We start from the raw sequence: 14,085 nt of genomic DNA, 5'->3' as shown, positions 1-14,085 counted from the left end.
CAATCCAGTAAGATGTAAAAACAATGAAATAGACCCAAATTGTGTATCTGGTTGGTTACATAACATTATCAGAGAATTGTTTCATGTAACTCTAACCTATAGTGCTGAGTCAACAGACATAGTAGAATGTATACAAAGAATAAAACCACAAATATAAAATTGAAAATAATCATCTTAACTTTGTAAAAACACAGGTATGATTATTTTGAAACTGAGGCACAAAGTACACATAAAATGGGGAGTTAAAACAGACATCTAGTACAACTAATCAAATAAACATGTGGACGCTGCATTCTGGCTTGAATAAACCAAATCATAAGTAGTACTCTGAGGTGTCATTACATTTGAAAAGACAAGAAAATCTAAGACTGAGCCAAACTGCAACTGGCCCAACAATGGAGCGAAACCCCAATGAGGAGACAAGCAGTCAACAACACTAGAGGGGTCCACCAGTCTGCTGTGGGGAGGATATAACCATTTAGGCAACATTTTAACACTGTGAAGTGTCATTCCCAGGTCGCCCTACTCACAACTGCCAAATGAGAGTTGTCCTGTCTCTACTACACAAAATGGTACAATGAAGAATATCCTTTACTTAGCCAATTATAACTATAAGCCTAATGTATTTTTATTAGACTGAATAGGCACAATATCCAGAATATCTCAGGCTGTCAGTTTTACAGACATAAAAAACAACAAAAACAAAAACAAAAAAACATGAATCGAAAAACTCAGGCCTGATCATCAATGAAAAAATTAACTTAATGGAGACCTTACCTAAAACCTGGCCAGCAATCATTCTGCCATCCTCTCCTGCTACAGCAGCCCGGGCATTTCTCTCATTAACATATTGAACGAAGGCAAAGCCCTTATGAACAGAGCAGCCCACAATTTTGCCATACTTCGAAAAGATTGCCTCCACATCAGATTTCTTGACCACAAGAGTGTTGAGATTCCCAATGAACACACGGGAGTTCATGGAGCGAGGATCTGTCTTGTTGGTAACGTTGCTGGCCATTGTGTTTGATGATAAGGTTTCTCACAAAGCTGAAAACTGTAAAGCAAAAAAAAGTATTCAGGTGAACAGATGCTAAAAACAATATGCCTTGATAAAACATTCTCCACTCTCACTCTGAAACACTGTTAACTGCCCAGAGTATCAAGCAACTTAAAGGGACTCACAGCATTATGTATTTACTAATAAATTCAGAGACTCCAGCCTCTGAATATGTTCTAGAAATTCAACTTCTTCCTCTTCATTCTATTTCAGCGGCACTAAACTCTCAATTATCAGGAAAAAAAAATTTTCCCTGGCAGGTCATTGGCAGTATAATTTCCTTGGACATAATTCCAAGTGGCCCTCCTCTAATAACTCAAGCAAATTAGAACTGCCTAAATTCTCTGACACCAGTTTCTGCTGTTTTTCACATTACAGGTCATGCTAACTATTCCCTGCCATCAATAATCTTGATTCACGCTGCTTTTATTGAGTTTTACCGGTTCTGTATATATACACACAGCATAGCAAATGTCAACTTCTGTCCCAAGCCATTCATTAGCTAGATTAATATGGATAGCTTACACTTACCCATTAAGTATAATTTTCTTCAAAAGGCAATAAACAGAATCAATTCATTTATACTGGAAATGCCTATTTCCAGATACTTCAATTAATTGCAGGATGCTTTAGATACGTAAGTATCAATACCATTTTTTTACAGACTGCAATGACTCCAAGGCTACTTTTTATATAACCTAAAATATAGGACATTTAATAATATCGGATGGTGATGATGATAAAACTAGCCAGTGGAACACGGCATGAATCAAATTAAGGATCGGGGAACTAAAGAAAAATACACAACTTTCCACAAATTATTTAAAACCAAAAATTATCTGTCTTTACATATGTGATGGAGGCTCAATACTATCATAACAAAATGAAGATTCACAATACCATCTCAGGTCCTGTATAAGTGAAAATGTTTTATTTCATTCGTTCAGCATTGTTTCCTGCCTCTTCCCACTCCAACCCCCTATCTTGAACAAGACTTAAAAACATTCTTAAGATTTCCCCTTCATCCCTTTGAAAGGTTCCGATGAATCTCAAAATATTCCAGTATTTGTTATCCTTCCAATCCTCAAGTGAATCAGACAAACTAGTTCTTATGGATGATGTAAAAATGTCTAATGTATACATACATGTACATAAAAACAGGTAGTACTAACACCATTTCATTTATACATGACTCCTACCATTCTGATGCTTAATACAGTCATTTAACAGGCAGTACTGATTTAAAAGCTCCAACAAAACTTCACTTCCTTCCAAATCTTTCTGAAATTCGTCTGTCTTTATGTTACTTTCTAAAGTATATCTTTACAAAAAGTTCTTAATATTTTAAGATTTTAAGACTAAGCAATAAAAATTAACAAACAGTAGCCACTGAAATTCATCAACAATCTTTCAGCTCTTAAGTATGCCAGAAAGTCTGAGGACACTAAAAAGAGGAATTAAAACAAAAATCTGCATTAAGGCCTAACTGGTTTCAGATACTACTGCTGGTTTACAATATTTGCTATTACTACAAGTGGAGAAACAATCTGGTTTTAAGCAACTATTTTTCACAAACAATAGGTATACCAACAGGAAATATAATCTCCATAGTTTTAATGAGAAGAAATTACCAGGGGTGAGGGGCTCCATAAGCTACCACAGAATACTGAACCTAAGGGAAAAAACCCATCACACCACAGTCCAATGTTCCAAATGGACATTCGCAAAAAAATATCGATGTGACTGAAAGGGGTACCCTCTGGCACCACAGACAAAAATGGATCTAAATGACCATTTTCTCAATTTTCACAAATCTGAGTACATACCTAGAACTAATCAAGATGTATGGAATTCATACCCCACGGCATTTTTCAAGTGTATCAGGGCTTAATTCTCTCAAAGATCCACACAGGAAAAGCTCGGTAGAAAAGCATCCAGGCATACAAGTAAAAGGATTCTAGCAATGGTTGTTATCTCTGAGTTTAAGGATATGATTTCTCATTTTGTTTATGGTCTGGTTATTAAATCTGCTACAAAAATGATGAACTACTTATTTTTAAAAATATAATAATCCCAACTTTCAAAGGTTGCCTAAAATTAATACCCATACTTACTATGAGGATTTAAATTCAAGATGGAGGCAACAGTAAAGACAGATGTACTCACAAATACCGATTAATTCCACTCTTAGTAACATATCCTCCTAAGGAATGAACAGTCACTCATTTGTTTTGGGGGTCAAATATTTACTAACCACGTGCTGAGTACCACATTCCGGGAAAATCCAGGCGACAAATAATAACAAAGACTGTCCTGAGAGCTTCCTTAAATTAGTGGTAGCGCTATGTCCAATTTTATGGAAGAGATAGATTTCCCGAAGTTTTAGAAATAACCAAATGATGTCCAGTCACGCTTCATCCCACCTCAAAATTTTAAGGTACGATACAGGTGAAATTTCCATAAAGGGAGGAGGATAGCCAATACTGAAACACAAAGAAACTACTGGAAAAGAACTGGGATTCTTGGAAAGGGGCAGCAAGAGCAGAGCTGTTTTTGAATCTGACTCCCAACAGAAGACTCAAGATGGCAAAATCACTATCCTACAGACAGCATTTACAACAAAATTCCAAAATTCAAGGCAGTAAAGGCAAGCCAGCTTATATGGTTTCACTGACTGTAGGAGTACTGGAAAAGAACTGGGATTCCTGGAAAGGGGCAGCAAGAGCAGAGCAGTTTTTGAATCTGACTCCCAACAGAAGACTCAAGATGGCAAAATCACTACCCTACAGACAGCATTTATGGTTTCACTGACTGGGAGAAATAAAAAATAATCCTACAGCCAGCATATATGGTTTCACTGACTGGGAGAAATAAAAAATAAGCAACTTGGAGAATAAAATACTTAGAAATACAATACCAAAATAACCAGCAGGTATTTCCTGAAAAGCAAGAAATTTTAGAAAAGCAGTTAAAACTTGTAAGTTTTACCTGCTCCAATAGTGGGTGAGCACAAGGAACTTCAATAAAAATGTGTGAAGGTGCAAGAGCAGTTGCGTCCCTGTAAAGCCTCATAACTAAACAAACCCTGCGTGGCCAATTCCACTGCCAATCCCTCTTCCTTTCACCAAAAAGTAATAATCATTCTGACTTTACTAGTACTTTCTTACTTGTAAAATAATTCTAATGCCTAAATGTGTAACTGTAGACATTCTTGTCTTCCCAAAAAAATAAATGTGATGCATTTAAGGCATTTTTGTAGATAAGTCCCACTTCAATTGCATTAGGTTAAAATTTATCTGTTTAAGAATCCAGGGTATTGACCTGTTGTTTCCCAGTCTGTATTTTCCAGAATTGATACTCTTGGTACAATTCCACATATTCTTAATTCCTGAAAGTGGCAGCTGGGACCGAAGGCTTATTCAGCCTCATCTGCAATATTTTGGCAAGACTACATTGTCCTATAAGTGGCAATACCTTTTTGTGTTGTCATTGATGCTTAAACAATACCATTTCTCTGTAGGTGGTATGGTGTGGTTTCTCGAGCACCACATGTTATGCAGACTGCTGTTAGAAATCCTAAGAACAGTCCCTCAGTTCTTTCATGTAACAGGTTGCCAGCATCCTTTTATAGTAGTACAATATAGTAGAATGTACCTGTATATACTGAAATATTTTGAGGTCAATGCCCGTTATTACCTTATTCCCCCCTTCTTCTAGTTGAAGGGGTCTAAAATTTTTTTTTTATAATGCAAGCTAACCCAGGGATCCTTCTCTATCACCATCTACTCGTGTGTAACAGTCGAATAATGCTGTTAAATAATAAAGTGACATTAATTTACATAAACTAGATTTAACATTAAGAAATCTGGGGCCGGGCGCGGTGGCTCACGCCTGTAATCCCAGCACTTTGGGAGGCCGAGGCGGGCGGATCACGAGGTCAGGAGATCGAGACCATCCTGGCTAACACCATGAAACCCCGTCTCTACTAAAAATACAAAAAAATTAGCCGGGCGTGGTGGCGGGCACCTGTAGTCCCAGCTACTCAGGAGGCTGAGGCAGGAGAATGGCGTGAACCCGGGAGGCGGAGCTTGCAGTGAGCCGGGATTGCGCCACTGCACTCCAGCCTGGGCGACAGAGCGAGACTCCGTCTCGAAAAAGAAAGAAAAAAAGAAAAAAAGAAATCTGGGCCTGGGTTCAGTGGTTCAGGCCTGTAATCCCAGCACTTCGGGAGGGCAAGGCGTGCGGCTCATGAGGTCAAGAGATCAAGACTATCCTGGCCAACATGGTGAAACCCTGACTCTACTAAAAATACAAAAATTAGCCAGGCGTGGTGGCACATGCCTGTAGTCCAAGCTACTCGGGAGGCTGAAGCAGGAAAACCACTTGAACCCGGAGGGTGGAGGTACCATTGAGTCAAGATTGCACCACTGTACTCCAGCCTGGGCGACAGAGGGAAACTTCGTCTCAAAAAACCTGAAATCTTGATGGAGACTAGCATGTCCGATTCATGAATTTACAGTTCACATATTCCAAGCCGGGTGAGGTGGCTCACACCAGTAATCCCAGCACTTTGGGATACAGGCAGTTCATGTGAGGTCAGGAGTTCAAGGTCACTCTGGCCAACATGGTGAAACTAAAAATACAAAATTCAGCTATACATCGTGGCCTACACCTGTAGTCCCAGCTACTTGGGAGGCTGAGACAGGAGAACTGCTTGAACACGGGAGGCAGAGGTTGCAGTGAGCCGAGATCGTGCTAGTGCACTCCAGCCTAGGCAACAGAGAGAGACTCTGTCTCAAAAACAAACAAACATACAGTTCAAATATTCCAGCTTCCATTATTTGTAAATCAGAAGGTTAAATACTTCAAAAGTGAAGTCTAGTCACATTCCGGCCAGGCACTTTGGGAGGCCGAGGGGGGCGGATCATGAGGTCAGAACGACGCTATCCTGGCTAACATGGTGAAACCCCGTCTCTACTAAAAATATGAAAATTAGCAGGGCATAGTGGCACACACCTGTAGTCCCAGCTGCTCGGGAGGCTGAGGCAGGAAAATTGCTTAAACCCAGGAGGCGGTGGTGCAGTCAGCAGAGACAGCGCCACTGCACTCCAGTCTGGGTGACAGAGTGAGAGTCCGTCTCAAAAAAAAAAAAAACTTCCTCAACAAATGAGAACCTTAAGTGCTATTTCTTTCTTAAACTCAACACTGAATAATACACAAGAGCTCTGTCATGAAAAGGATAGACTTTAGAAACCTAAATTAGGCCAGCCACGGTGGCTCACACCTGTAATCCCAGCAGTTTGGGAGGCTGAGGCGAGCAAATCACCTGAGGCCAGGAGTTTGAGACCAGCCTGGGCAACATGGTGTAACCCAGTCTCAACTAAAAACTAGTTGAGTGTGGTGGTGGGTGCCTGTGATCCCAGCTACTTGGGAGGCTGAAACAGGAAAAATCCCTTGAACCCGAGAGGTGGAGGTTGCAGCGAGCCGAGATCATGCCACTGCACTCCAGCCTGGACAACCATGTGAGACTGCGTGTCTCAAAGAGAAAAAGCAAAAGGATTAAAAAAAGAGGAAAAATAGTGGTAGTGCTCAAATTTCTATTATACACATGGACAAATGTGTTTGTGTATTATACACTATACTTTCATTACACGTTCTTATTACTGTTTTTAATCAAAGCATCACCAAAGACCTGTTTTATTTAGAAAAGTCAAAACCAGGAATACTAAGTTATCTCTACGGCCCAAAAACCTGTGTTTTTGTCTGATATGCTTGTCTGTTTTATCACATGCTCTATCCTAAAGCAATATAAGCAATCTGGCCGGGCGCAGTGGCTCAAGCCTGTAATCCCAGCACTTTGGGAGGCCAAGACGGGCAGATCACGAGGTCAGGAGATCGAGACCATCCTGGCTAACACGGTGAAACCCCGTCTCTACTAAAAAAAATACAAAAAACTAGCCAAGCAAGGTAGCGGGCGCCTGTAGTCCCAGCTACTCGGGAGGCTAAGGCATGAGAATGGCATAAACCCGGGAGGCGGAGCTTGCAGTGAGCTGAGATCCTGATCTGGTCACTGCACTCCAGCCTGGGCGACAGAGCGAAGACTCCGTCTCAAAAAAATATATACACACACACACACACACACACATATATATATATATAAGCAATCTGAGATTTTAATAGTAGTGGTAAGGACAAGAATTTCCTGAATACAGAAATTTGTCTCTACTCACACTCTCACCATCCCAGCCACAGCTTAAAAGCAAAAAATGAGTAAAAACTCTATCTAGGTTGGGATATAAGCCAAAGTCAATTTTATTTCCAACTGTTCATTCTAACAGTGAGGTGCTATCATGCCTCTTCACCCTTTTAATGGAGGCAAACCAATCTTGGATTGTCAATCTAGCAAAAAATTTGAAAAAAATATTTATAAAAATACTCCATTTCCATTACATTGACTTTAAATCTCAAGTAATTCAATTCTACTTGGAAAAGATACGGCAGTTTGCATTACCTGAAGATTTTTTACATTAAATAAGGTTCAAGTGGTCCACAAACAGGTTATGACAGTCCTGGTATCCACTGAGAGCTGAGCCAAAATGAATTTAAATACCGAGTCAAGCCTTCAGCTACCTTGCTTTTTTATCTGGGCACTGTATGCCAGCTTTGATAGAGTTTGGGGCATAGGAGATCAGCGCCACTCAATCCAACTGTTTTCAGTATATCTTGGCTTATTTAGTGCAAAAGTACAAAAGTTAAAGTACGCTTATTTAGCGCAAAAGTACAAAAGTTAAAGTACAAGATGTTTCTACTGGGCATTTATTTCAGCAAGCCCTGGCCACCTCTCCACACAGGTTAATCACATTATACTTAAAACCCATTATCCATTGGTCCAGGAAAAAAAAATTAAAGATGCTGTCACTTTCACCTACCAGATATTATCTCATATTAGACACAAAAGAAAATATATATTACCTCAGATTAGGAAATTCAGAATCCTGCCTTACAATTTCCTTTATTACTATATCTTAAAACCTAAACTAGGCCAGGTGCAGTGGCTCACGCCTGTAATCCCAGCACTCTGGGAGGCCAAGGCAGGCAGATCATGAGGTCAGGAATTCAAAACCAACGTGGTGAAACCCTGTCTCTACTAAAAAGACAAAACGTGGTGGTGGCAGGCGCCTGTAATCCCAACTACTCAGGAGGCTGAGGCAGAAAGAACTGCCTGAAACCAGGAGGCAGAGGCAGCAGTGAGCCGAGACTGCACCACTGCACACCAACCTGGGCAACACAGCAAGACTCCTTTAAAAAACAAACAAACAAACAAACAAAAAAAAAACAAAAAAAACCCCTAAACTAGTCCCTGCATTCAATTCAAATTAAATGCCAATTCCATGTACTAAATATGCTATATGTAGAATTTACCTTCTTTGCAGAATTTCAAAGACAAAAGTGACACTAGATGGCAGCAATGAGTTGTCAATTCTTTTTTTTCTTTTTTTTTTTTTTTTTTTTTTTTTGAGAGGAGTCTCACTCTGTCACCCAGGCTGGAGTGCAGTGGCCGGATCTCAGCTCACTGCAAGCTCCGCCTCCCGGGTTTACGCCATTCTCCTGCCTCAGCCTCCCGAGTAGCTGCGACTACAGGCACCCGCCACCTTGCCCGGCTAGTTTTTTGTATTTTTTTTTTTTTTTAAGTAGAGACGGGGTTTCACCGTGTTAGCCAGGATGGTCTCGATCTCCTGACCTCGTGATCCGCCCGTCTCGGCCTCCCAAAGTGCTGGGATTACAAGCTTGAGCCACCGCGCCCAGCCAAGTTGTCAATTTTCTAAAAGGATTACTAAATATTCTGTATTCCAAAGTTTTCAGTCATTCACAATTCCTTAAATTTCTGAATACTCTTTGGATACTATAAATTCCTCTGCATACTTGTATCATCATCATTTGATCTAAGTTGTTTAACACACTTCAACTCTTATTTGGCCTATTTAGGTCCAGCTACCCTATCCCACATTACTTTCTGTCTCTTGTCACCATTTTTGTACCCTGCTTCCTATGGATCTTTACTGCTTTCAACTATTTCCCCTTGGTCTGGTCTCTTCAGAGGCCAACAATGCTTGGAAAAATATGTGCATTTTAATTTGCTGCACTGCCAAGAATCATTGGCTCATTTAATCAAAAACAGTATCTCAAGGTATATACTGTGAGAAATCTCTGAGAAAACAGTAGTACCTGGTGATATTACTAAGACATTTTCAGCCTATGAAGAAACAAAGTTGGCTACTTTTAGATAACATTATGCTAACTGCTATGTTTATTAGAACTAAGAATACCTAAGACCTTGTAAGTCATGGGGGGGAAATGAGTAATTCAATACATGGTACTACTAGGTAGCCATCTTATTCAAAAATTGGAACTAACCTCACTCTAAATCCTAATATAAATACAAATGGATCATGCAAAAAAACTGTATGTGCAAAGGTCAAAACCCAAATGAAATAAAACTTAATTCTCAAAAGGAAGAGTAACAAAATTTAAAAATGGCAGGAAATCCAAACAAATGGATCATAAACATTATAATTATGGTATATAATAATAACTTAAAAGGTGTGGGACCTGGTAAGGTCGTTCACACCTGTAATCCCAGCACTTTGGGAGGCCAAGGTTGGAAGATTACAAGGTCAGGAGTTCGAGACCAGACTGGCCAACATAGTGAAACCCAATCTCTATTAAAAATACAGAAAATTAGCTCGGTGTGGTGTCGGATGCCTGTAATCCCAGCTACTCTAGAGGCTGAGCCAGGAGAATTGCTTGAACCCAGGAGGTAGAGGTTGCAGTGAGCCTAGATCACGTCATTGCACTCCAGACTGGTTGACGGTGCAAGACTCCGTCTTAAAAAAAAAAAAAAAAAAAAAGATGTTAAGACTCATTATTTAAAATCTATCACACATTGGTGAGGATTATACCAATTTAACAGATGAGTCTACTGTCAATGTATGCTAAAAGCACCAGGTAAAACTTGGTGAGTGGAGTACAGGATTTGAGAACAGATTACACTATAATTACATAGGGGGTAAACGTACCTTTACAATGAAGACCTGGAGGTCACAACCTAAACTAAAGGATCAAACTTAGAAAGTTGTAGGACAACCTAACATTGCATGCCTCCTGATGTGACACACTTAAACACGCATTATCACCTACACATTATTCTCAGCAAGAATTCTAGAATCTGTATAAGGGGGAAACAATCAGACAATTTCAAGTTTGTGAGAAAGCACAATACAACTGGTTTGGACATCTCAAAAAATAAAAACTAGGGGCCTTTTTCTAGATTAAAAAAGCAGTGCCAGCCTGGCCAACATGGTGAAACTCCATCTCTACTAACAATACAAAGATAAGCTGACTGTGGTGGCACATATCTGTAGTCCCAGCTACTAGGGAGGCTGAGGCAGGAGAATTGCTTGAACCCTAGAGGTGGAGGCTGCAATGAGTCGAGATTGAGCCACCTCATTGTCTCAAAAAAAGGGGAGGTGGGAGATGGGCAGTGTGATGAATTTTAGACTAGGGAAAAGAGACATTTTTATCTAAATAATTTTACTATGAATTTTTAAATTACTGAATTGATATTATTGTTTTGAGAATATTTTGGTGGCATATATTTCCTTTATTCTCAGGAGATGCAGCCACACACAGAAGCTCCTAACTTCAGTGTGTATCATGTTTGCTGAAGTATCATGTCAGCAAACTTTGAAATCATTCAGGAGAACAGTAAGTGTAGAGAGCAAACATGGCAGTTGCTATCCGAAGAGTGGGGCTTAAACAGGAATGGCTTATTCTATGTACGTATATATTATCTGTTCAAAAGTTTTCTTAAGATGCTATATATAGCATTTTCAAAAATGACACATACCAGATTGCACTCTTTACCAAATTCCCAAAGAAAAGTACATCTTTTTTTTTTTACATCTTTTTTTTCTGTCAAATCTGCTTATGTAATAGTGATCATACAATGAGGTGAAGGAAAAGAAACTGGTATTTCCATTGTTTTAACTAAGTAAACCAGTACATGTTTTGTAGGTTCATTTGAAAATTCTCAATAAGAATTATCAAGCAATGAGAAGGTACGTCCCTCTATCTGTATTCATTAAGCAACTGAGGATATTCAAGTACTCCCATGTTTACTTGGAACAGAAAATGTAATCTTTTATAAATCTGTGACAAAAGATACTTGACAGTCATTAAACAAAAACGCGGTGGAATACTTAGTGACTGGAAAACATCTACCACGTAGAGGTTCAAACACCATAATAATTACATCTTAGTAAAATACACACACACACACACACACGCACGCACACACACACACACACACATATATATATATACCTGTAGCTATATGACAGAGGACTAGAACAAAACATAAAAATGTTGATGGTGGTTACCTCTGAGTGCTGATGACATAAGTAAATGAGTAAATACTATTTTTATCTGCATGTTTCCTGCAGCTTAGCTCTTGTTGCCCAGGCTGGATTGCAATGTTGCGATCTCGGCTCACTGCAACTCCCACCTCCAGCATAGCTGGGATTACGGGCGCCCGCCATCACGTCTGGATTATTTCTTGTATTTTTAGTAGAGACGGGGTTTCACCATGTTGACCATGGCTGGTCTCCAACTCCTGACCTCAGGTGATCCGCTGACCTCGTCCCCTTTCTCACCAATGGTGGAGCTTTTGAATTGCCATCAACGTCGGAGAACTCACAATTTAATGATATGCAATTCTAAATCATAGTTGACTCCTAATTCTTCCCTTAGCTCTCTTCTTTGAATTACATTCATTAGTAAGCCAATTAATTAATCACACATTGCTTAATGACAGTGATATGCATCAGAACTGTATCGTCATGCAATTTTGTCACTGTGGCAATGGCATAAGAGTGTACTTACCCAATACCAAGCTAGATGGTATAGCCTACCACACACCTAGCTTGTATCATATAGACTATTGCTCCCAGAATACAAACTTACATAGCATGCACTGAACACTGTAAGAAGTTCTGACACAGGCCGGGCACGGTGGCTCACACCCGTGATCCCAACATGGAGTTTGAGACCAGCCAGACCAATATGGTGAAATCCCGTCTCTACTAAAATAACAAAAATTAGCCAGGCATGGTGGCGTGCGCCTGTAGTCCCAGCTACTGAGGAGACTGAGGCAGGCGAATCGCTTGAATCCTGGAGGCAAACGTTGAGCTGAGCCAAGATCACGCCACTGCACTCCAGCCTGGGAGACAGTGTGAGACTCCGTCAAAAAAAAAAAACCGAAAGAGATAAACAAGGGCTGAGTCTAAGTTCTAACACAATGTATTTGTGCACTTCAAAAAAGAAAAGGTATAGTAAAAATACAATACAAAAGATTTCAAAAACAGGCTGGGCACGGTGGCTCACGCCTGTAATCCCAGAACTTTGGGAGGCCGAGGCGGGTGGATCACTTGAGGCCAGGAGTTTAAGATCAGCCTGGCCAACATGGTAAAACCCCATCTCACCTAACATAAAAATTAGCCAAGTGTGGTGGTGCATGCCCATAATCCCAGCTACTCAGGAGGCTGAGGCAGGAGAATCACTTGAACCCCCGAGGTGGAGGTTGCAGTGAGCCAAGATCACACCACCACACTCCAGCGCCTGGTGACAGAGCAAGACTCTGTCTCAAAAAACCAAAAAAAAAAAAGAGAAAAGGTTTCAAAAATGGTATACCTACATAAGGCACTTAGCATGAATGGAGCTTTCAGGACTGAACTTTGCTCTGGGTGACTGGTACTGAGTGGTGGGTTTGAAGCCCTAAGACATTACCATACACTACTGTAGACTTTATAAACATGGTACACTTAAGGCTACACTAACGTTTATAAAACAAATTTTTCTTTTATATACTACCCTTATTTAGTTCACTGTAACATTTTTACTTTGAAAAAACTAACACGTAAACATTAGCCTAAGCCTATAGATGTTCAGGATCAGTAAGATGTCACTAGGCAACAGGAATTTTTCAGCTCCACTATAATCTCTTTTACTTTTTTGTTTTTTTGAGACGGAGTCTCCCTCTGTCATCCAGACTGGAGTGCAGTGGCATAATCTCGGCTCACTACAACCTCCACTTCCTTGGTTCAAGCGATTTTCCTGCCTCAGCCTTCTGAGTAGCTGAGAACACAGATGTACGCCACCACGCCTGGCTACAGGGTTTCACCATGTTGGCCAGGCTGCTCTTGAATTTCTGACCTGTGGTGATCTGCTTGCCTCGGCCTCCCAAAGTGCTGGGATTACAGGCGTGAACCACCACACCTGGCCTGCTCCATTATAATCTTAATGGGCCATAATATATGTGGCCTGTCATCCACCAAAACATCTCTGCAGCACATGGCTCTTTATTTTTCTTTGACAAAACATTTCATTCCAACTCTTCCCTATCCTAACCATCTATGAAAATAAATGCCTTATAGGCCGGGCGCGGTGATTCACGCCTATAACCCCAGCACTCTGGGAGGTCGAGGTTGGCAGATCATGAGGTCAGGAGATCAAGACCAACCTGGCTAACACGGTGACACCCCATCTCTACTAAAAATACAAAAACAAAAAATGAGCCGGGCATGCTGGCGGGTACCTGTAGTCCCAGCTACTTGGGAGTCTGAGGCTGGAAAATGGCGTGAACCCGGGAGGCGGAGCTTGCAGTGAGCCGGAGATCACACCACTGCACTCCAGCCTGGGAGATGGAGCAAGACTCCATCTCAAATAAAAAAATATATAATAATAATAATAAAGAAATGATGCCTTATAACAAAACTTAGTCTGCCAATTTCCCTTTAACACAGTACTCCAAATTTTCATTTCCCTTGGAAAAGAATGGAATAGTCTGGATGCTATCTAGATGCTACTTTTCTGCTTGCTTATGGCACTGTCAACGCATACAGAATCAATTACAACTGACCCTTGAACAATATGGGTTTATACATGGATTTTCTTCTGCCTAAACCATCCAA

The 14,085-nt window shown here is 40.4% G+C and overlaps 1 protein-coding gene across 16 annotated transcripts in view; it reads right to left on the bottom strand.

The window, feature by feature from the left end:
* Positions 1 to 14,085, bottom strand: part of HNRNPC (heterogeneous nuclear ribonucleoprotein C) — a 62,275-nt gene that overhangs the window by 22,680 nt on the left and 25,510 nt on the right. For all 16 annotated transcript variants that reach the window (XM_050796563.1, XM_050796572.1, XM_050796564.1 and 13 more), the window contains one exon: positions 778 to 1,054. In XM_050796563.1, the coding sequence (XP_050652520.1) occupies positions 778 to 1,018 (241 nt within the window). In that variant the 5' untranslated portion in view covers positions 1,019 to 1,054. The remainder of the gene's footprint in view (positions 1 to 777; positions 1,055 to 14,085) is intronic.

Source organism: Macaca thibetana, chromosome 7, assembly GCF_024542745.1.
Source record: "Macaca thibetana thibetana isolate TM-01 chromosome 7, ASM2454274v1, whole genome shotgun sequence".
Classification (NCBI taxonomy): domain Eukaryota; kingdom Metazoa; phylum Chordata; class Mammalia; order Primates; family Cercopithecidae; genus Macaca; species Macaca thibetana.
Note: the sequence above shows the minus strand (reverse complement) of the source record. Positions and strands in the feature narration are given on the sequence as shown.